Source organism: Taeniopygia guttata, chromosome 4 (assembly GCF_048771995.1).
Source record: "Taeniopygia guttata chromosome 4, bTaeGut7.mat, whole genome shotgun sequence".
Classification (NCBI taxonomy): Eukaryota; Metazoa; Chordata; class Aves; order Passeriformes; family Estrildidae; genus Taeniopygia; species Taeniopygia guttata.
Window position 1 is genome coordinate 58,896,830 of NC_133028.1, and position 24,002 is coordinate 58,920,831.

At 39.1% G+C, this 24,002-nt stretch overlaps 1 protein-coding gene across 8 annotated transcripts in view; it reads right to left on the reverse strand.

Moving 5' to 3' along the window:
- The window catches only part of NR3C2 (nuclear receptor subfamily 3 group C member 2), a 189,402-nt gene that overhangs the window by 60,693 nt on the left and 104,707 nt on the right, over nucleotides 1-24,002 (reverse strand). For 7 of the 8 annotated variants that reach the window (XM_030270212.4, XM_072927785.1, XM_072927787.1 and 4 more), the window contains 1 exon segment: nucleotides 19,060-19,199. In XM_030270212.4, coding sequence (XP_030126072.2) covers nucleotides 19,060-19,199 — 140 coding nt within the window. 8 annotated transcript variants of the gene reach the window in all.

The following is a 24,002-nucleotide window of genomic DNA, read 5'->3' on the forward strand; positions in this document are numbered from 1 at the left end:
CCATAGAAATACATGAAAGGGCAACCTTTCACACTGGAATCATCCTAGGTCTTAAACAACTAAAGCCACAGATGACTTGCTCTGCATCTGACATTTTCAACACATATAAAGTTGCCACTGGGAGTCAAAAGCAAACAAGCCAGACATCCTTTAAAGCACACAGAACTTCTCAGACACATAATTCATATGCCAGAGTGACATCTTGGAGGGATCAGACTTTCGTTTTGCTACAAGGGAATGGATATTCAGGTAATACCGAATGTGTCAAATTTCAGCCCCAATGATGGTGGTCACTGAGAACAAAAATGAAAAAGGAGACATAAGACAATAGAATATTATCTTGGTACACGAGTACATAATAACTCAGGCATAAATATAATTACTTTCAAAGAGTGTTTTGCCTAATTGCTGTAATTGTTATTTCAAAATTTTTTTGCTCAGTGAAAACTAAAGATGAATTAATATATAATTTATATCCAGAATTCCCCCGTGGTTTAAGGTCACTGCTCCTCCCTGGTATTCAACTCACCCTTTGCATTCAACTAATTTAAAAAGAACAAAATCAGAAAGCCCGCAGTCTATTCCCATTTAACTTCACAAGGGGCAGGTCTGGAGACAGGTTTTTTATTTTTTTAGACTTCATTTTTCATAATTAGAATTCCGGTAGTACTAAGCAGATTGAATTCATTTTAGTTTCCTGCAAGTAGCTATTTAATACAAACTGATGTGAAATGCAATGTCATTGCTTACAAGACATGTATCAACAGCATGAAAATACTTTGAACTAATCTTCATGAAATACAGCAATTTGCTCATTAAAGTGATAGTAATGAGGCAGGGACAGAGTCCAGTCCCCTCAGGAGCAGCTGCTGGAGCTGAGGCTTGCAGAAGGGGTCAGGGAAGGAAAGGGACTATGAGGGTGATGGTCCCCCAGTGTAAAGCCATGGTAGGAGCTTAACTGCAGTTCCATGTGGCTCATGATGTGTTTTTGCACTCTGGAAAAGGTGAGTTTCACTACTGGCATCAAAAGCAATTATTTTATCATGGGAAAATGAGAGTCACTAAAGGCAAAATCCTCTTGTCTGAAATACGCTTTGTAACTAAAAATGACAAAATCTGCATTAATAAAATAGAAATTTTAAAAAGGTCACTAACATAAAAAAAATTGAATCTGCCCTCTGGTTATGCCAGATTTCTTTGTGATGCATTGCACCTCAGTTTATAATTATGAGAGAATAATGCAATCCTATGCTTCTCCTTATACATCCCAAATTGGTAGCCTGTTTTGCCATCCTCAGAAGTAACTCTGAAACTGCCAGGCACCAGCATTAAAAGCCTCCCTGAAAATGTGCACTTGTGTCTGAAAACACACAAAGAAAAGATCAAAATGAAAATTAAAAGCAGATGCACTTTATGTACTGAAAGGTTTTTCCACTTTGATAAGTGGATTATAATGAAGTGTGGCACCATGTTTCATACGATTTATTAATCCAGTCCCACTTATTTACACTCTGAAACAGCATAATGATTTCAATGTTGGAGAACAGCCAAAACTCACATGCAGAAATAATTAAAAAGTTATGTGGGAAGATTGGTGGTAGCTGGTTTTTGAGGGGCTTTCAAAGAGACAGACGGACTTTTAGTTAACCAGAAGACCTAAGCTGAAGTAGATAAGACAAAGTGTGGAAGTGAACTGATTTTTGAAAGGGAGTAGAGACCTACAAAAAGATAATCAGAGCCTAACTTGCTCTCTATTACAGCCCCTGCAAACCTGGAGAAGCTGGTACAGGCAGAAGACCTCTCTATATTAGTGCTGATGCAATCAGGGAAACTCCATTTACCCAAGTTCAGATGTCTACGCTGAGTAAAAGGGGAAATAAGGCCATCAATGTAAGAAATCCACTGTTCCTTTGCAGAAAAACAGAGTGTTGGTTGCCAGCTCCCTCCTGGGCACAGCACACTCCTCCTGCCTCCAGGAGCATCCTTACCCCTCACAGTTCCAAGGTAATGGTCCCTGAAGATGCTGAGCAACCCAGCAGGTCAAGAATGACCTTAAAGTGGAAACACCACTGGGAGATGCACTCATGCATAAAATGCATTTTATTTATTCACTGATACACAATGCCCAGTTCATTTTATCCACTACATTTCTTATCCACTAACCCCTCTCTCCCTCTACTCCTCACCTGAAAAGGCTGTTTATACAGTGAGCAGGAAATCTAAAATCCAGTTCATTGTTACAATCTGGCAAGATGTACATGATGAAAAAATCCTATACCAATTCTATCATTAAGCATTCTATCATTAAGTATTTCTACAGCAAATTCCTACTGAGGATAAGTAACTGCCAAATTCAGAGTTTATCACACTGTGAAGATATCCTGTGAAGTGTCAGAGGGACATCATTGAAGTAGGAAGAAAAGAGGAGGAGTAACCAGAACAAATATGGACAGAAAAATAATACAAAAGGGTGTAGTGAAATTGGAAGCAAAAATAAGAAACAAGCCGCAAAACTGCAGTTGGAAAAAATGCTACTGCACGTACGAAGGGAGAAATCCAAAATAAAGAGTTAACAAGGCACAGTACCAAAGCAAAATTTGGAAAGCATCACCGTTGAAAGAGACCTAGGAATATGAGAATAATCTGGATATAAGAAGCAATGTGTCAGAGGAGAATCAAATACCAGTGAGACCCCTGGCTTGTTCTGTAGAAGCATTACACAGTAGGACAGGCTGGCACAGCAGTGCTCTCTTTGTGCATTTCTTTCACAGCCACACCTGGAATATTGTATGCAGTTCAGGCACTTCATTACTGGAAGATATAAACAAACTGGAGGAAGTCCAGAGAAGTGGAACGGAAATTATTAGAAGCCAGAGGGACTTATTTACCAAGAAAATTTAAAGCAGTCCTTTACCTGCCTGTAACTTCTCTGATAATTAGAGATGGGAAATGATAACAGCCTAGTTCAAGTCTCCAGTCACGTGTCTTTAGCCCTTTTGCCTTGGGCACCTAAGCATGTGCTTAGTCTTAAGAATACTGAGTAGACAAAGATTTTTGACCTGATGAAGAGAATAAGATCAAGGAAAGGAAAAAAATTTAGGCTACATGCTATCAAAATCGTCCCAGGAATTAATTATGACTAAACGAGCTACCATAAAAGATGGAGATTGCAGTGCTTGAAATTTCACATTTTACTGCTGATAATGAAAAGAGTTATTCACATCTCAAGTTTACCATCCATAAAACAACAGACCTGTTCAAGAAAAGCAGTTTTATCCCTACAGGTCTTTGTCACAAACGTATATAGCACCAAGTGATCCCATCCAGGTAAAGAGACACAACTAAGCAAACATTTTTACCCCAGACTGTGTAAGCCAGGTGGAACGGCTCTGCAAAATGACAAATTATATCCCAGCAGGAAAGTAACTGGATTAGCTTAGCTTCTCACACACTGACATTGCTGTGAAGTGATTTTTAGGAAGGCAGCATTTTATATAACTGTTGAGCTGTCAGCAGGGCTCTGCTGAAAGACACTTTAAAAGTCATGTAGAGACTGCCAGAGCCTGATCCAGGGAATGGGTGATTATCACTCACACAGGTTTTGCATGTGATCTGGGAAAAAAACTCTCAAAGCTACCAAGCACCAAAAAACTAGCCAAAAAACCAGCAAAGTCCGGTTGCAGGCAGCCTGCAAACAAGCCTGCTGGGATGCAGCTTGCTATATAATCTCCAAGCAACATTCCAGGCCAACAGCCATATTTGGGCAGACAGGATTCCCAAGTCCCTGTACCAGCAGGTGGGGCCACCTAGATATGTTAACGTAAAGGTAACCCTGTGCCCCCACACCTCCACCTGAAACCCCTTCACCTGGCTTGGGCTTAAAACCACTTCTTGATGCTCCAAATAAGCAAAGTTAATAGTTGTGCTCGGAAAAATACCCTGGACAGATCCTTAGTCCATAAACGAGAGACAAAATAGAAGTCTGCAGTGTTTACTGGAAAGTCAGCATTTGTTACAAAAACTATGCTGGCTATGCATACCTGAATAGCATTCTAGCTGAGGCTTTTGTTTATGCAAGCAACACAAGCTTTAAGCTACAACTTTTGCAATATTTTTATTAACACAACATTTTTCTGCAAACTACATTTAGACTCATGGAATGAAAAAAGAACAGCATGAAGTCAACAGGTCTCAGCTTCAGTGCATTGGTGTCTTGATTTTACCTTATGAATTTTTTTTTTTTTTTAATGGACGTTCTGCAGTACAGTTTTAAAGGTTTGGCAGAAGGTAGAATGACTGTGTGGTTGATCACTGCTTTGACTACTTACAAAGTCATACTTATAAGCCTGAGAGTCCTACTCCAGGGACTTCTTCCCCTCCTTTCTCTGTATAGTATATGTCAAAATGAATCTGCAAATTGGTTGAAATCTGTCAAAAACCAAATTATCATCAGTGAATATGGTAGGTCTACATATGGTTATGGTTGCCTGACACTTCTCATTTTAAGACCTCATTTTCTATTGCTTATAACTTTACCACACATTAGCAGTTAGGGCTGAAATTTTCCATACTGTGTGTCAGCCTGAGGCTGAATATTATTTTGCAAGAGTAGGAATGTATCAGCTAGAAGCACGGAGCTTAGTGCAAAGTGAGTTTGTGAATAAGGGTAGGGAGGAACATGTTGGTTTTCTCCCATGTTACATTTTTCACAGACATATTTGAGAAGCTCAAGAGCCTTCACACTTTGAGGCAGACCCTTTGAAGCATCACTGCTCTGATACCACAGATGTGTCTTTTGCCATCTCATACATTATCACTTAAAATTATAACGGATCACAGTATAAAATACTGAAAAGTTGCAGTTTGTACGTGATGTGATTTGCAAAGGTTTTGGTGGAGGTTGGCTGCCAACCTCCAAAGCTCCCTTCTGCAAAGAGCATGGACCAGGGCAGAGGGTCTGAGCTGAGCTTGTGCTCCAGCCATCCTCCATGTGCCAGGCAATGCTTTGGCACAGGGACTACGTGCAGAAAATCCCCATCACACTCTCAAGATGCAGCAAGGGAACAGCTTGGAGGAAAAAGCAATGAGGTACAGGTTGCAAAAGCAAAGGCAAGCAAAGAGTAAGGCAAAAAATAACTGTCTATTCATGCACTGAGCCTGACCTGTCACTCCCATAACTTGATTTTTCTGACTGTTTAGCATTTTTAAAAGAGACTGCTTTCCAAGGAGGCAGAAATGCAGCTGGTTGTGGTACAGGCCCCCATATGAGGCAACTGAACAGGTACTCACAGCTCCCAGCTCTGCCTACAAGCTTTCATTGTCCCTGGGATTTGACTTACTGAGTCTTATCTCGGGGGTGAGCCCAAAACAGCCCGATGCCACCCTCTGCTGCCCTCTGTAAGCACAGGGAAAATAGCTAATGGCAGCCATAAAAACCTATGAATGTAAAAATGTCTCCTAAAACCTGTCCCCAGTAACCTGTTTGGCCCCCAGGTTAATGCTAACAGACACCTAGGTGGCCTCACAGTGCTCTGTTGTGCTGCTGTAACCGAGGAGTGCTGCCCCAAGGCATGGATGTCCCACACACATCCCATTTCACCTCTCCCCCTCCGGCAAAAAACCTTAGGAAATTATGACAACCCTTGGCTTGTAATTTACATTCTCTGGTTTTCTAAAACTTTGTAGGAAGAGGAAAAATGGGGCTTCAAGATCCTACCTACTGAGCAGAGGAGCATATCTCACACCCTACAGCCCTGCAGTGCAGGCTGGGAGGCAGAGCAAGCACACCCCATAGCTGAACGGAGAAAGACAAACGAGGGCTGTCACTCCCAGGACATATTCCCTGCTCAAATACCTCCTGCACAAGTACTGGGCAACTTCTGCACACATTGCCGTGGGTGCCACTGGCCAGCAAGACCACTCACCCCAGCAGCTGGCCTGATATTCCATGTATGTGATACCTGCACAAACCACAACCAGCAGTAAAACTACGGACTGGAAAAAAAGAGAACTCAAAATATCCTTCAGCGTGAATTTGTGCCCCAGCATCCATCAGTACCTGCAAGTAAGGGTTACTCTGGCAGTTGCTGTATCTGCATGCAGAAATTAAACTACAGTGCTTGGAAGGGACACAGATTACTGAGCCATCATCAAAACTTTTGGCCTGGGGAGTTCCAGTGCCGCATGCACACGTTGCACTGCGGCTGCAAGAACACCCTCCTGAAGCAGGCTCTGCCAAAGAGAACAGTGTTTTCCCGCAAATATGATTACACTGACTTTAATCAGGTAACTGGCTCAGTGGTTTTGATTGTTTCAATTGGGTAAGCACGTGACAGGGATTGATGTGTAATTAAGATGAATTTTAAAGATAAGTGTTCATGTTGAAGTGGTGGAGCAGACGCATTTGTCGCTGCCCGAGGACGAAAGAGTAGGAGTACGAGTGGGAAGAGCTCCTCTCTCCGCTCAGCCAGTGATTGCTGACCTCTGTTTTTCATTATTCCTAGGAAGCGGTCAGTTAACCCTCATCATGAAGCAATAAACCGTGACAGAGAGCGCTGATTAATGTGCTGCTCCCCAACAGGGTCAGGCACGAGGAGAAACCCACGGCGGGCTTCTGGCAGTTTTAAATGGCCATTAGTTATAGTTGTGCAAAATGGAATTAACCCAGTTAATCGAGCACTGAGCAGCCACGCTTCTGCTGAGGTCAAGGGTTCCCAGGAAACAAAAGGTACACTATGTTTACATACAGGGAAAAAACACCTAAAAACTCCCTAAAAAAACCCCAAACCCTGACAGGCTGATTAATAAAAATGAATACTTACAATAAATTTGACTAAATAGTGAATAAACATAATACCTGCACTGTACATATTAACTGAGGTAAAGTCCCAGAGTAAAGGATAAAAGAAAAGCAACAGATTGCCTTCAGCAGCCTACTAAAACATGCTCCAGCATAGCTGCTGCACTGCAGCAGGTGGCCCTGTTCAGACCCCTCCCCGAAATCCTTTCTGACTGCCCTCCCCTCTAGACAGGTTTGCTATTCTGCTCCTTCACAGGCTCAGCCACATGGCTCCTGTGTCCCTCAGGCCTGGGCTGTCACACATATTCCTCACATCCCCAAATTTGCTGTTTGTAAACTCTTTTCCCGTGAGACTCAGAGAGTTGAGGAAGCACAGAGAGCAAATGGTAAAAGCCCGGCAGAAGGACACAAGCTAAACATGCACACACCATCTCCGTCTGTGACAAATAATGACTGGCCTCAGCATCAGGGCTTTTTTTTGAACAAGTATCTTCCTCTCACTTTAAATTTAACCTTCCTTTATTAGTACTGGCAAGTGCCACTGTAAGGCGTGACCTCCATGTCTGGAACAGGAGAACTGTTTTTGCTGTGGCCTGCTCTGTGCCCCTTGCTAGATGCCAGAGGCACTTCTCCCCTCTCTGCCTAAACCTTAGTTTCTGATTCCAGCTGAAATCTTACATTTGTCCCACAGCTGGATGGAAATAATTTAATTCTAAGGATTTCCCTCATTTTTTCAGTTGACACCTTCATTCAAAGTGAAGCCTCCAAGAAAATCCCAGGCATACTGATTTTTATAGGATTAAGGATTGCATAATCTCCATACTGCACTTGTATATGGATTTTGGATTAGCCCCACTTGCAGAATCTGGCAATACCTCAGATCCACCTTTCCCTGTGGAATCTGAGTGGGCACTTTGGGCTGTAGAAGCACACACAGCATTTCCCACCTTATTCCTTGTGGGAAACAGGTGTTCCTCCATCGTGTGCTTGTTATTGAAGGCTTCAAGGACACAAAGAATGGTGACAGTAACAAGGACTTTCTCACTTTCTTTGTGGAATGGGAATAGAAAATACAGAGAGTATAAGAATGGCAGTAGGAAGGGCTGAAATGATGTCCTTCAGTTTTCTATTTCTGGAATATTTTCTAACTCAATGGAAAAAGGGATGCTCAAGTAAGCAAATTTACCCGAATGCTGTTCAAAACTCCTCTGCTGCTCAACCCTCTTTTGTCTCATTACAGAGCTTTTAGCATGTACTAATACATATGTTTTGCTTGTGCTTTTATGTCCTTCATTTTTTCATAAGCTTTCCATGAAAGATCTTTTATTATTAAATAGTCAGTGAAAGAGCTCATCCTTGACATATTTCTTCTTCCTACATGGAAATTAATAATTTACAAAGAATAATTGCTAGGTATTCTTTCTAAATTTCTCACATGGAAGTGGATTCCTTCATGAAATAGAAGGGAAGCAAGAAAAGGTGAAGCTCTGTGTAAACCACTGTGTCCAAGTGCTTGCACTATTTTCCAGCACCATAATTTATTTTATAAAGCTGTATGCAATGTTGTTGTATTAAAATATAGTGTATTTGACAGATTGCCTGATGCCCTAAATTCAGCACACAGTTACTTGCATGATGACAGTGCAGAAACTGGAATATGAAATACTACTTGTAGTTCTCAGGGCTCTGTAAACCACTTGAACATCTAGAATTCAACTGCCTGGCTGTTTACACCTTGCATATGAAGCCATTAACAACCACCCTCACCCAAAAGAAATGAGTGTACAACCTGATAATTTCAGGAATATGGTGCTATGGTAGGAATACTCTTTTCCTGTTATCACTAAAAAGATGGCAAGTAAAAGGCACCATTTTAAAAGTAGGTTAGTGTCTTTTCATTCTCCTTTTTTAATTTTATGAATAGTTTAGTATGCCAGTGCACACAACCTAAGAAGTACTTATTATTATTTTTTCCCCAATAGTCCATCATTATCATTCTGTTGTATCAGAGAAAATTAGCACCTATCGCTTACATAATTTGAAGCAGTATTGTTAAGAGTGGAATTTGCATGCATGATATGGTGTATAGGCTAACACAAGTCCATTTGCTAAGTCCACGTGGTAAAATGGATGAATAAATAATTGAATGCTTAGCTCCAAATATATAATTATTCTTAGAAAAAAAAATCAGAGCACGAGTCTGTGAAATACATATAATAATACTCATCTACAGCTAAACAGCCAAGACAAAAAATGTCCTTTCAGACATGGAATGATATAGTTAGATTCCTAAAATGCTTATAAGAAACTTGCATAAATGCCCAAGCTTTGAAAGTACAGAACTATTGCACTTCTTCCCTACAGGCATGAGCTTTAAATTTAAAAAAGCTGTTCCACCCTAATCAAGAAGAGACTTATCAGAGAACTTCTGCAGAGCATGCAAAAGGTTTGTAAACCTTCAAACCACAGTTTGGATTGTTCCTGTTCAAAACCCTTCCAGCTCGGTTTACCAGCCCTGCTCCCACACACAGGATTGTTCGGTCCTCCCTGGGAAAGCAATGTTACCTTTTTTAACACCACCCCTCACCCTGCTCTGGAATCAGCCTGGATGCTGTGATGCCGTGGGAATTGTTTGCCATTTGTCCCCTTCCACCACACAGGATCACATCTGGCTTTTTTTACTACATGAGGGAGCAGGTTTTGCAACAGTGAGTTCCAAACATCGGGTCCCATCCTCCTCTGTCCTGGAGAGCACAAAGTGGTTTCCAGAGGAAGTAAAATAAACAGGCAGGGTACAAATGAGGGAAATATGCTCTAGTTCTTCTGCCTGGTAGCCCAAAATGAATGCAAATACACCATGAATGGCAAATGAGTAGGGAAAATGTCACTATTCTGGGTATGGTTTTCAGCAAGAATCAAGAAGAATTAAAGGCAAATGAAATGAGATGTAAAAATCTGACAAATGCCTTAATACTGAATGACACCTTTTCTGGAAAAGGTGCAAAATGTTAAATTACAAGAATAAAAAAATATTCAAAATATTTACCAGAATATTCAGTAACATGCAAATGGCAATGCCTTTTGTTGGCATCTTGCAAAAACAGTCCAAAAGTTTTAAAGAAGTACAATTTTCTCCAAAACCACCATTACACTCTTTTTCTGTAATACGGACATCACATTGTGTTTTAAAATGTATCTGTCTTTCTATTGCAGAAACTATTCCCATTTTGTCATTTTTCTCACCCTGTGACTTGTCAACCTACGTTCTGAATCTCTAGAATAAATTTCTAAACCATAACCTTTCCACATTTATTTTCTGAGGCATTTATGTAGCCCTTTTGAGTTTCTTCAGACATTCTTTTCCCGGCAGGAGGCACTGAGTAGTTTCATTAAACAGAAAAACCTACCGCCTAAAGCAGTAATTCCATTACAGCTTTTTGCCCTTATTACTGGTCCTCTGGCATTACCACTGAAGAAAATCGGTAGATGGATCTTTTATAAAGTTATGATTTAATAAATCAGGGAAAAAAAAATCTGTTAGAAAGATCAGAAGGATGCAGGTATCACTTCAGTCTTTAAGAAGAGCAAGAATACTCTTTTTTTTTTAATGGAGAGGATGGTCAAACAGGTTGCCCTGAGGAGTTCCCACAATGGAAGTATCATCATGTACTAGAGAAGATACATTACAGCCTTTCCAAATTCACTCCAGTCAAATGGTTTAGGCATCTATTGAGCTCCAAGCAAGCACCACCATTATTTATGTTTCCTGCACATGACTGCAACCTTGGTTGGGCTGCTGCTGCTCAGCAGGTAAGACATCTTAGACTCCCTAACACCTCAAAACCTGAATTCTGATCTAACTCTATCTCTCACTACATTATGTCTTACTTCTGCACCCCTGTCCCCCCCTTATCCTGGGGACAATGTGGATGGTGATTTAGGATGAATCAGGACTGAAGTCAAAAGGACTCTTGTCCTTGAAGTCCACATTCACATGCTACTGAGAACAAAGTACACAAAGGATTACAGAGATTTAAAGAAGAAAGAGAAAAAGGAAAAAGAGAGAAAGTCAATGCATGAGGTAGGTGCCCTGAAGAACTGGCATCTCCTTTGCCATGGGCTTGCTCTATAATAATAAGCAAGAAAAAATACTAATTATCCTCCCTGTTTCCTGAATATCCAACTTGTGATCCGGACTCTGATTTGCAGTGGTTTAAGTGACCATAGATGTAAGTAAAATCAATGAAAACTGCACTCTGGACATACTAAGAGCTATAAAATGCCAAGTACTTGGACCCTGAGGTCCAATATATCATAAATCATGAATCCCAAATCAGTGGATATGTCTGAGTTTAACCTGTGCCTTATCTCCTCAACTGTAAAACAGGGGTAATAACCACTCATCTCATAGATTAAACAATGCTTGTGAAGCACTTAGATATTAGTGAAAGCACCACAAAAAAGCTTTGTAAGAAATCAGTAATTATGTATTCTGAGCAAGAGATGAATAGTAATCAGCAGTGAAGGCACCGGAACATACATGGGGCAATGAAAAGAATATAAGACATTGAAGAGCTGCTCATTAATTGAACACCATCCAATCTCTTCAATGAACGAGGCAGAAGTGTAATGGAAAAAACTGTATGGGACTGTGTTATTAAGGCTGAATTAGGAATCATTACATGCAGTGCAGATGTACAAAGACACAGGCCACTAATGCTCATTACTTTCATACTTAGTGACGACTTTGGAAACTTGATTTTTTTCCCCACTACCCAATATAAAAACCAACCATCTCAAATCCCCTGAAACCCACCACTGCACCTAATACAAGAAACCAACAAGGAGCAGTAACTCCAAACTGCTTGTTTCTACTTGCTCTTAGCATAGACAAGGTACATACAGAAGCCAAACATCATCATCATCACTCTTGAAATAGGTGGGAATGGAACTCATGTTCCCTATTTTATGGCCTTGGCTTTGGCAAATCAACAGTGAGAAATGGCACAAAATAATTTTGTAGGTTAAAAATAGGTAATATATTTCTGGTCTAACAAAATTTTGTCCCCTTAAACAATAAGACCTGTGGGCTTCAATGCTGACGTGGGCCATTATTGTTTCTAAAAAACATGACAAAACTGCCTCTGTCAAAGTCTAGACTTCAAATCTTACAGAGACACTCCCAAATTTCAACAACCTAAAACTGTGCTCCAAAAAAAGGATTAAATCCTGGCTTCATTTAAGGCAATGGGAGATTTGCCATTACCTTTCCCACTATTTATATCCGAGATGCTAGCAGATGCCTTGTTCCCTCTGTCTACAACAGACAGATCTGTATGTACATTTTCTCTTTTTTCTTTTTTTTTTTTTTTTTTTTTTTTTTTTTTTGTCTGAAGACTGTTTTCCCATCCCCTTATTTAAAATGGGATTAGGAGGCACAAAAAGATGCTTTGTTTCTATCCTTATATATTTATTTTCCAGTTTTATCTATTAAGAATTTCTTTCAGCCACAACACTGCAAAATTTCTTATCTCTAACACTGGAATGCTGAAGGCCCCTTGCATGATTATCCCCTTTTGGCTTTTAACTGCTTATCCTGAGACTTGAAGAGCCTTTTCAGGTTTGAAAAATTTTCAGGAACTTAAGGCTTGTAGAAGGGAAGTGCTATTTGGTCCTAAAAGTGAAAATTATAACATTGCCTCTAGAGGCTGCCAAGGCAGGCAGAGAACAGCATTTTATAAAGTAATATGTCTTCAGAAGCACTACCATAGCTGTATGGAGCTAAAGCATCTGATTAAGGATGTTTTATGATATTTTATATGTTTTATGCTGTTAGATACAGATCTGATGGGGGCGTACCAGTAGAGCCTTAGCTGGGTATCCCTCCTCTCAAAAGGACTTCACTCTCTTGAGCTATTTTTTGAACTGAAAACGAGAAAAGTCATTGCAGGAGACAAACATTAATTGGCTAACACAAATACAAAGCAATTCTGGCTTATTCAAGATCTAAACACTTTATATCCATTTCTAAAAACTGAAGTTCTGTACTCCTGTGAAGATCTAGTCATTCACCTTCATTACAAATGGAATATTCTAAAAACGTATTAGCTAGTCCACCCTCTCTATTACTCACACTTCCTCCATTTTCAGAGTCAGCTGAAGTCTCCAGCCTCACCAGGATACAGCATTAACCAAAAAAGACCTCTCTGGTTTATCCTTTATTATCACAGAGAACTACATTATATCATTGGCTACTTCTCTTAAGAGCAATTTCAAAGGAGGCACTTAAATCTGTCTTACTCTTTTCAGGAAAGTGTCCCCAAAAAAGTCCCTCTTTTTTGGTGGTTTACAGCACTCTCAAAATAGCAAACTAACTAATGGGATTTTTACCCATTTACTCTTATTTCAGTACAGTTCTTAGTTCAAAATAAATCTCCTCCCTCTCAGTTGTCTATTCCTCAACTGAAATATTTATAGACAGCAATCATGTCCCAACTCAAGATTCTTTTTGGGTAAGCTAAAAAAGCTAAAAGCATTCAGTCACCTGACGTAAGATAAATTTTTATTTCCCAGATAATTTCTAAAGCTCTCCTCATGTGTTTACCTGACTCTGAATCAAGCTGTCTTTAACATGCTGGTGACCAGAAGTATACTCAACAATCCACATAAGTATTCCCAGCATCACTTGTACAACAACAGTGTGAACACTTCCCTGATAGCTTGAAGTACGTGGTGCATCTCAATTTTACACATCCATTTTGTGCAACTACATTACCCAAATGGCTCAGCCAACTTGGAACTACTACCTAGAAGATGAATTTCCCAGGAAGCACCCTATCTTTCCTATAGGAAAAGAGATCCATTCCTTTTTTAAGGAAAAGGCAGTTGACATATTCAAGAAAACATTAAACTAATGGCCACTGGAACATTTGTTAGTCAAATATTTGTGGCTACTTTAAATCAACATGCACTGACTGGGCCACCCCTCTCTAGGAAGAGTCTGACCTGCTGGGATCCTACCCTGTGATGTGTTAAGAAAGAAAAAACAAAAACAAATTACTGCAACTGAGCTCCCTGTCACATCATATGAATGCCAAAATTTCCCTGCTCTTAACAGGATGTAGAAGGTAAACACATAAAAGTGTGTATGGTGCTTGAATTTGTGGCAATGGAAGGCTTCTGCCCAAGATAAACCAACCTTACCACTGCACCCATGTTCCATTTACTGGGTATCTGTGCTTCTGCAGGCTGGCTATTACCTACTGAGCATATTATTTTACAGATGAAGTAGGCTAGAAATTAATATTCATAAAACAAAGAACAAAAGACAAATGACAGAGTGCAGGAGAAGAATAGTTGCAGCCCTGTGCGTGCATTTTTCAAGGCTAGACAGCTGCCCGTATTTAAATTCTCATACTCATTTATCCCTCTCCACAGCAACACCAGCTCACACAGTAAATAAGCTACCCTCAAAAAAACTGCAAATGTTGGGAAGTCTTGGGGGAGGGAAGAAATTATTAATGCTTTTGGAAAGAAATGAATGCAGATTTTCAGCTTCCTTGATATAAAATATTTTTTGTATCATTTTCACAGTTATTAACCAACTTACGCTCTTTGTGGCACTGCAGCTGCTAAATCCACTCATTCTGTGCTTGTTTTCAAAGCAAGGCACTCAGTCACCTTGGTGGTTCCCAAATCTCTCGCCTCCTCTCTGAAATGGCTACCACATTATGCTTGGTCCCCTGGTGTTCCACTTCACATTCACCTGAATGCATCCAGCGTTTCTTATTGAACATTGGGCAGTGTTTTCCACACAGGCCACGTATTCCAAAGAGCCACAAGGAAAGATTTTCCTCATGTTTCACGTCTCCCAGCTTTAAAATATTCAGTTGCAATATATGTTAGATCCTTTAGTCTTTCCTTTTTTTCTTATGTCTCAACTCTTGTTGCTTGGGTTTCTTTTTTTCCCCTCCGTTTTGGGGTCCCATTGCAAAATTTTAGCATCCTCCTCCTACCAGTAACCTCAAGTCCGCACCCTTAGTAGCTAAAGCCACCCTGGAGAAGGAATGAAGGCTTCATTTCACAGAGCAATACTGCCCGCCAGAGCTAAATGCAGGAAAAGTCCTTTTCATATATCTATGAAAGCGTGGAAGGCTGGTGGCAGCTTCAAACCTACAACGACTTAATTATTTAAATTTGATTTTACACCTATTAACCATAGCATATCAAGTAAGAGTAGCAGCTGCTACGTGAATTTGACCAGCTCACTTGCCCTCAGCAGATCACCCATCTGCTTGCTCTTCACCTAATATTTCTGTTTGATAGGTTGTAAAACAGATTCTTGCAACAGGTCAGGAACAGAGTCAACTTCAAATCCCACATAAAAATTTCTATGAAAACATATGGACATCTATACTGAGTGATGTCAAATTTAGAGAGGCCACAGACCTTAGGAAAGTGGATAAAAGGAAAATTGCAGCCTGTTATGGAAAAACACTGACTCCATTACAGTGAATGAACAGAAGAGTGGAGAGTGAAGAACTGTATGTATAATTAATTATAGTAATACAGACCTACAAAATTCATGGCTGCACCCGCTGCAAAATGGTGCGCAAAATGGTGCACAAAATGCCTGTTATGTGTCAATTTCAGTTTCATACTGCATAAAAATTATTGCTTTTTTAAAAGATCAATACAGTGAACTCCCCTGTTCACCCATAGCATTTATGCTAATTAGGCAAATTATTCAAGAGTAATGTATGTTAGCATTTCTCATACCTTGATAAGTTTTCCACTTCAACTGAAATGAAAACAAAAGGAAAAAACAAGGGAGGCACACAGAGAGAGGCTTTAGTTTATCTTCCACTAGGGCCTATAAAGCCTTGGTAAGTTCTCTCACATACAGTTCATAGGAAAATCACCTGTTTCTGAAAAAACAGGTAGGATTTCTTTGTGTCTATGCTGCTTACTTAAGGGCACAGCAGGTTTGAACACCCAGGAGGCATCAGATCAGACTGAAAAGTTTCCTCCAACCAAATTATCCCTCCACTCTAAACTGGCAAAAGTTCAGGTGAGAAAAAAACCCCCACAACCCTAGAAACTTGTTATTATGCCTGTGCTTTTACTTCAGAGCTGAAGAGAAATCTATTTTTTTAACTTAAAATTGAAAAACTAGCTTTACAGTTAACCTTCTGGAACAGAAATCAAGAGCAGAATCTGATCTTTACTGAATAATCCCATCTTTGTATTTGAAAAAAAAGGACAAACTTCCCTATAACTGATCCAATATAATTTTTTAATGCTCCCATTTTAAGTAGCCAAAAATCTCCAAGAAAATATGCAAAATAACTTAAAGAAAATGGTCATTTTTGCTGTAGTCTTTAGCACCATATGGAGATGAAAAAATGCCTTTCTTTCTTCTTACTTCCAAGCCAACGGAAAAATAAAAGATTAGCAACTTATGAAACAATATAAATTTTGATTTAGGAGAGATTACCTCATACTTGTCTGGAACTTGAACAAATGAAGACTGAAAATGCAAAGGATAGGCAAGAACAGCTACGATTTCTGACTTCAAGCCTGTTAGTCTCCTTAGAGAAAGCTGCTTTCTCTAAGCAGTGAAAAAAGAGAAGACAAGCCTGGCCAGGTGCTTTAGGTTCCCTCACAGTACAGCATATTTTCAGCATATGACTCTATTTTGATCACAACTTCAAGTTCAAATTGCTTTAGGATGGGCCATATCTGTAATTGAGGAAAAAAACCCCATAGAATAAAATTAATCTATGTAAAAATATATTCTAAATGTATATACCTTAACTTTTGCAGTGACACCATTTACCAACACTTTTACAGTCTAAAGATATATAATGTTTGCAAGGCAGATCAAATTTATGTTAATGACAAAATCATGTTTCTTCATACCAGTCTCCTGTTCATCAAGTCAGTCATCAAAAGGTCTGTGCCTACTTGATACTAAAACTAGCACTTGGATAATTTACAGCCTTGGATTTAATGCCATCTGAAATGACTTTCAGAATTTTACCAAAAAACCCATTTTAGTACTTTTTTTGGTCTACAGCTCTCCTTCTCCTAAATCCATTAGACATTTCCTGAAAGTTCCAAGATACAATTAACTGGGAATATAATTACCAGATTTATAATTTGAAATGTAAACTTTAGTATCTTTGTTCTTCTTAGTTTCTTGGGTTTAAATTCCAAAAGTTGTTATTTTCTGTTATAATCTCTCTGGTTTTGTAGGATTTCGGAGGAGCCTGAAGGAATTAGCAGTCAATGGCTATTCATGGTGTGCTGACAATGTTAGCAATTCCAGCTGAGATACAAAAAGCTGGGTAATGTGCAGAGTTCTCTCTCTCAAAATCCCTCTTTTCTCTGTTTCCATGTTTTTTGACCCAAATTGTCTCCCCACTTCAGAGACTGATAGAGGGGCTGAGTTGGAGGAGACCTTTAAAAGTCCTTGCAAAGAGAAGGGACATCATCAACTGAGGACCGTTTAGTGGATCATGAAAGAAATGTGTGTGTCCCTGTGCTACAAATATTTCATTGTTTCAATTATTTCAAAAAGGAAACTTCAGGAAAGGGTGTTTTATTGGTCCCATTCCCAACTGAAAAATTTATGATGGCTCTACAAGAAACCTCTTGTTACAAAACTACCTACAAAAACTTTCATTTATGTGGATTGTGCCAGGATATTTGAAGCCAATATGTGCGTTATGTTTTCGCTATGCCCTTTTGGGGCCAACACTCTACAATACATAAAAAAAGTGCAAGCCAAGACAAAATTTCAGTGTCTGCCTAGCAACAATGCTACTGGTAGCATCAAGAGCTCAGTCATGTACATACCAAGAAGTCTAGACAGTGTTCACATACCACTGGTAGGTACACGCATCTTACTATAATGACTCTTAAAAATGTATTTTAAACTAATTTAAAACACATCAAATTTTTAGGGATGACAGGGTAGCTTTCTCTTTAATTTTTTAATTTTTTTTGCTTAACTTGCAAACTTTCAGTAATTACTGATCAGTTTTAATTACATTTAAAAACTGTCTTTCTATGCCTGATCAGAGAGTAATCCTTTCCTAATAATTCTGGCTTCTGAGGCTTGAAAACACAGTTTTGCTGCTCTGTTAAATCCTAAAGGGATTCCTTAGTAACGTTTCATAAATTCCTGCAAATCTGGATGGGAACATCCATCATGCTGTGTTGGAATGGTCAGCAAAAGAGATGTAAACGTGGACAAATAGTATCTTGAAATTACAGTGATTCAAGACTGGGGAGGAAGCTTTCCTGGGAGGCAGGAAAGGAGGAAGAAAGACAACAGAAGGTGCTTACTTCACACAGCATGCACAGGTATATGGAAAGCTTCACCATCATCACCACCCAACCAAAAAATATCTTCTCATGATTCAGGGGTCAGCTCCGACATGGATGCCTGAAGAGCCATCCACAGTGTGGTGCGGAAGTACATGGAGGAAATCACTCAGCCAAAAAAACAAAGGTTTTCCAGTTCATGTGCTATATCAAACAACTAAATTCTCAAGAAGAAGTTGGGGAATGAGGACATCAAGGTCAGCTACTGCACAACTGTAAGAGATAATGTTTTCATCACGGGGAAACCTTTTCCATGTCCTTACAACTTTGGGAAGTTAATTTCAATTAGATTGACACTTTTGATGATAGATAGATAAATAGATTGATAGACATTACATGAAGTCTTGACTCCAGTGACGCACAAGCCCTCCAGGTCTATTTAACAGAGAGCTAAATCCTTATTGCCATCAGAAGTAGATTTAATGATCACAGAAGAAATTAATCACACCTCACACTGCCTCACTCGACTCAGTGCACAAGCTGGACACCATATTAAGACCTATTTTTTTCCTTCTAGGGTTTTTTTCATGAAGATAAATTAGTAAGTAGCTATCTCCTACTTCATCTGTGGTTGTAAGAACATTTACTCATCAACAAAGACTTCCAAAAATCTATATGGTATTTATGCTCTTTGCATGCCATGAACTCTTATTATCAGATATTAAAAACCTTTTATCCACTTGAAGAAGTTGCTTACAAAGTCTGTAAAAGTATCTCCACCTTTTTTGTTCATATTAACAACATAGAATTTTACCAACAGCAGAAAACACATAGGAAAATTTCTATGTGTTTATATCTATTTATTTTTAAAAATCCAAAAGAATAGATTTGTCTTTTGTTTTGATATTTTTTGGGTTGTGTTTTCTTACCTTCCACTGCTCTCTTGAAGAAAACTTTACAGCTGCCACATGTAACCACCCCATAATGACATCCAGATGCCTCATCTCCACACACCAAACACACTTTGGAAGGTCTTGAAGATCCAGTTGATACACTTCTCAATGAAGAGCTGGAGTGAAAACAATCAAACAAAATAAAATAGCTATGAATATTTCAAATCACACCAGCCATAATACAAAGTTCAATTAAGAATTTATAACAGGTATATTGCTCAAGGCACCTAACAATTAGGAAACCACAACACTTTCTGGCAGTGCCTAGCTGAATACATGAATTGCTTTAATTGGTGAGTGCAATATTTTTATTGTCCGTTTTAAAACACCCATAATATATCAGTGTAAATGTGAGAAGTTACCACAAGGGCAGTGGAATTTATTGGTAGCAGATGATTAAAACTGAAAATGAAAAACAAACAAACTAACAAACCATTCTGGCAGCAACCTGGTAGCTATAAATTTTCTTTCTGTTTCTTTATTTGTTTGAAGCCTTCACAGCTAAGGAGTACCTGTAAGGAAAGCTCTAAGGCCATTTGATTTAGTAGTGCAGCAAGGTGGTATGTACTCCCCTGTCTGTGCTCCTTCTTACCACTGCAGTAGTTCATGAGCTTACTTCTGATAGTCCTGCAATTTAGCAGCTTACTTACCATGTAGTTTTGAAGCCTTTGTACATTCTGCAAGTGCAGAAGATCCTCCCATATGCCTGTAGGTGCCAGAAAAGCAGCACTGGAGGTTCACACCATCCTGAAGTTTCGTAGAGTGATGCACCTTAGAAACCTTCTTCAATTGTCTACCCCTGTCTTAAACTACAGGGCACCTTTAGGAAACACTTTCCACTGGCAACTCTCAAGGACAACGCTTGTCAAAAACAAGTCACATTTCCTGATCATGTGAGTTTCCTCCCTTCCCTTCTTCCCCAAGGAACTGGAAATGCCACCCTAATGCAATGGACATGCTTGGAGAAACATGCCAGACCCTGAAGAAGATGAAAGCTTTGGATCCCTCCCATGTCACCATGGGGCTGGAGAGAGTATCCTTCCACACAGCCTCTCCTGTCCAGGTAAATGTGACCTCTTTTATTTCTTACATGTTAATTCTCTGAACACTGCCAAACAACTACAACAACAACCCTGAAAGACTTCCCACCAGTAGGGAAATTATCAGGTAGTTCAAACTGCAGGTCACAGGCTATTTGTCCATCAGCCACTGGGAAACTAAGTCCACAGGAAGTCTCAATTCAAATATAACATAATGAGCATGCTTAAGAAATCTCAAGTATGAAGCCTTTTCCCTTTCTCCAAATTTCTAATTTCCTTTAAAGAGGCATGCAGAGGTCAAGTGATTTCCAAGGGGCACAGCTCCAGTGTCACTCCAAATGAGGGACCGCAGCCCCCCTGGCCTACAGCTTTACTGCAACATCAAATCTGAATGTCTGCTTAAATGACAGCATTCAGATGGTAATCAAAATGCTCCAAATAGTATCCATTCCTGCTCTTGTCTGCTCACTAGTCTGTTCAATTTACTAGTTTTAGTCCTCATGCTATTTATACTCTCATTACATAACATCACACTACTTGATAATTGCTAGGTGATGGCATTAGCTCATCTGTTAAGAGAGAAAGCCTCACCAAATCCACGTTAAAATAAGCTCTGCGTGCTCCAGTCACAGTCATACCTGCACACGCTGCATTAATTTACCCTCAGGAAAAGTAACTTTTCCAGGATTTGCCAAGGCTGTGCTGGTATTCAGCTCTGATGTGTTAAGGCAAAGAAAAGGACTTTCTCCCTCCAGCACGTTCCATACTGCATGAAAAAAATTAGGCCTCCCATTCAACAACACTCTTCAAAAGGTGTCTCCTTTCTAGAGAAAATGCCAATAACCTGGAAAACTCACCTTGAAAATTCTCCTTCTTTCATTGCAAACACCAGTATTTTTTGCCTGATGGGAAAATACTGATGTTTGCAATGAAGGGAAGGAGAAGGGAAATATTTTAATTTTGACATAAGACTAAAATGTCTCAGGGGATTTTTAATTTTGATGCTGCGTGTTCCCATTTCTTCATAAGACTGGCAAAAACTTTCCTAGTCCTTCTACCCTGAAAGAGGTCAATGTATTTTTTTAATATCTAAAAAAGAGGTAATTTTATTAGAGAGCTTTTCCTGTAGAGATATGGAGGTTTCCAGGGTATCACAGCAGTGTGCATGACTTTTATTTTTATATATACTCACGCACATGCTTCTCTATATATACATACTGCATATATATATGTAATTATGTATTATTTTTAGTTGAAAATAAATTGTCATGTAGAATTTGCAGAAGGTGGGAGAGTCTTTTTTTAGATACAAGCTACCCTATAAAAATTGCACTTTCACAAAATTATTAGGTTAAAAAAAAGTCAGGAAAGACAAATTAAGACACCAGTTGATCCATGACTATTATTAAATGCCTACCTAAGACGCAATCTATAGCATATTTTATACAGTGCTCCTCTCCACTGAAGACTTAAATGCAACTGGAAGGTACAGCCTGAATGCAAAGTACGTATTCAGCTACTCAGCCACAGCATCACAGGCAGAAGCTTAACATTCTGGAATTAAATCAAATTAACTAATTCTTTTATTTAGTTTAAAAGTGGAATTCGTTAAAACACAGATGAGGCATTTTCATTCTTAACAGGAGTATCAAACATGGAATTGTTCTCAAATACTTTACTGCAAAGAAACATTGATATGTGCTCTAGGTATTTCAATCTCCTCCAACTTCTGCCAGCTCTGGCTATGACTGCCTTCAATGAACAGTGTTTGGCTTTTTTGAAAAATCTTTCATGCTCTCTTTCATCCATGCTATACCAGAGTATTTGCCAACTCAAAATGCTATTGTAATACCTCACACAAAGGTAAACTGGTGCAAATAAAAAGGCTGATCCCAAAAATATGCTCAAATCACAAGCTAAACCTCAGGATAACTCATTCTTCTCCACGGAAGCTTTTCTTTCCAAAGAAGGCACACACAGATGGTTGTAACTTTTCCTCCTCAATCTTTCTTTTCAGGCTCTCATCCCATTCCTTAGTGACCATTATCTGACTGATGAGGAACCTACTCCTTGGCCTTTATTTCAAGGCCAGACATCCAGTGTGGATGACATAAAAAGACACTTCATTTATTCATCACTTTAAACCAATTCTTTTTATTAATCATTGTAGTCCATTATATTATATAATATGTAGAGGCAGAAAAACTACACTTAACCCCCTACACTGAAATTACTTCTCATGCATGCTCCAAGTTAAATATTTCCCTTTGCATTAATTTTCCACATCAACATGCTGTAAATTTTTGCCCAGTAAACATGCCTAATGCAAACTGGCATGTGGGAAAAGTTACAGGCAGGTAACACTTCATATGCAAAATATCAGTGTTAAATTCAGTTGATATATATATAGCACAGATATCTACATTAATTTAATTTTTTGCCCTTTTTTTTTTTGGAGATGAGCTTGACTTTTTGCTCCAGGTGAGAAGTTTAGTCACAATACTCCAAGTTACTTAAGTAACAAGTCATTCTCTCTTCTGTAATATCCAAGAGTTGATCCATGTAAGAATGAATACTATAAAAAATATTAGAAATTTTACAACTGACTCCCTGGAAGGTAATTAGCCTAGTGCCAAATATCTATTTGAATGACATATCTATGCTAAATGCTAAATATAATGGCATATTGGGCCACAGCAGGTTTCAATCTTAAAGTTCAGATTGAATGAAAACACTGTATTTACCCAAAACCAAATCAGAGCCTATACCCTATTGCTCTGAAATTTAACACGTTTTTCTAAAAAACTTTTGCACAACGGACTGTTGTTGAGCCAGGACATTCCTTGGGGGTGGCAAGCTAGTTTCAATATAAACTCCCAACTGAAAACACCCAAAATGTGAAATAGTGCCATAGAGCTGGCTACTCATTCCTCTCTTCAGAAGCCAGTGGCTCCCATAGGTTGATTAGGCACTGTTGATTTCATGCTTCTCTCATTTCTAATACAACATTTAGAATAGGCAAACACTCCCACACCCTTCTCATAAAACTCCACAGGATTCAAAGAGACATCTACCAGAGCACGCATATTTTATCCCAATGCTGTTACAGCCAAGGGCAGCACAGGGGGCTTAACAGTGCCAAATGTATCTCCTAAATGGTTCGTAAAACGGTTGCTTCGATGGCTCCAGTAACATTTGTCACGTTGCAGGGTATGTGATTAAGAATAAGCCTGATTTATTATCCCTAACAGAGCAAATGCTGGCAGTTAAATGCTGACCTTGACTAGCCATTGCCATGAAGCTCATTTGTGCCTCTCAGAGTTGGCTTTAGTAATAGTTATATGGAGAATTAATTAGAAATAAAAGATTTTGTAAAGAAGAGTCACTAAACCCACAGATAATCCAGCATTTAAAAAGCTGATTATATAGGTTATTATGCTTTTCAAACCAGATGTCATACAGGAGCACAGTTTGAACAAATGATGCCTCTCTGATGATAAAATGAAGCACTCCAAAGAAGCATAAGCCACAATATGTATTTCAAAGTCATTTGTTCCAAGCACTTTTATTATTATGAGATCTAGATGAGTCCTTTTTAATTCCACATCATTGACTTTTCTTTTTAACACTGAAATTTTCTGGCAGCAAAACAAACAGAAGGAACTCGAGTACGTCTCAATAAATAAAGGTATGCAAAAACAAAGGTAAAAAGAACTTGAGATTACAGAATCATTTTTACCACAAGAAGAAAAATAAAGTAACTGCAAAAGGAAGGAATAATCAGGATATTCAAGATGTAGAAGCTGCCAGCACTTTACTGCTACCCTCTCACCTCACTTCTGAAGGGGTATAACCTCCCTGGAGTCATCTTTGCTGGGA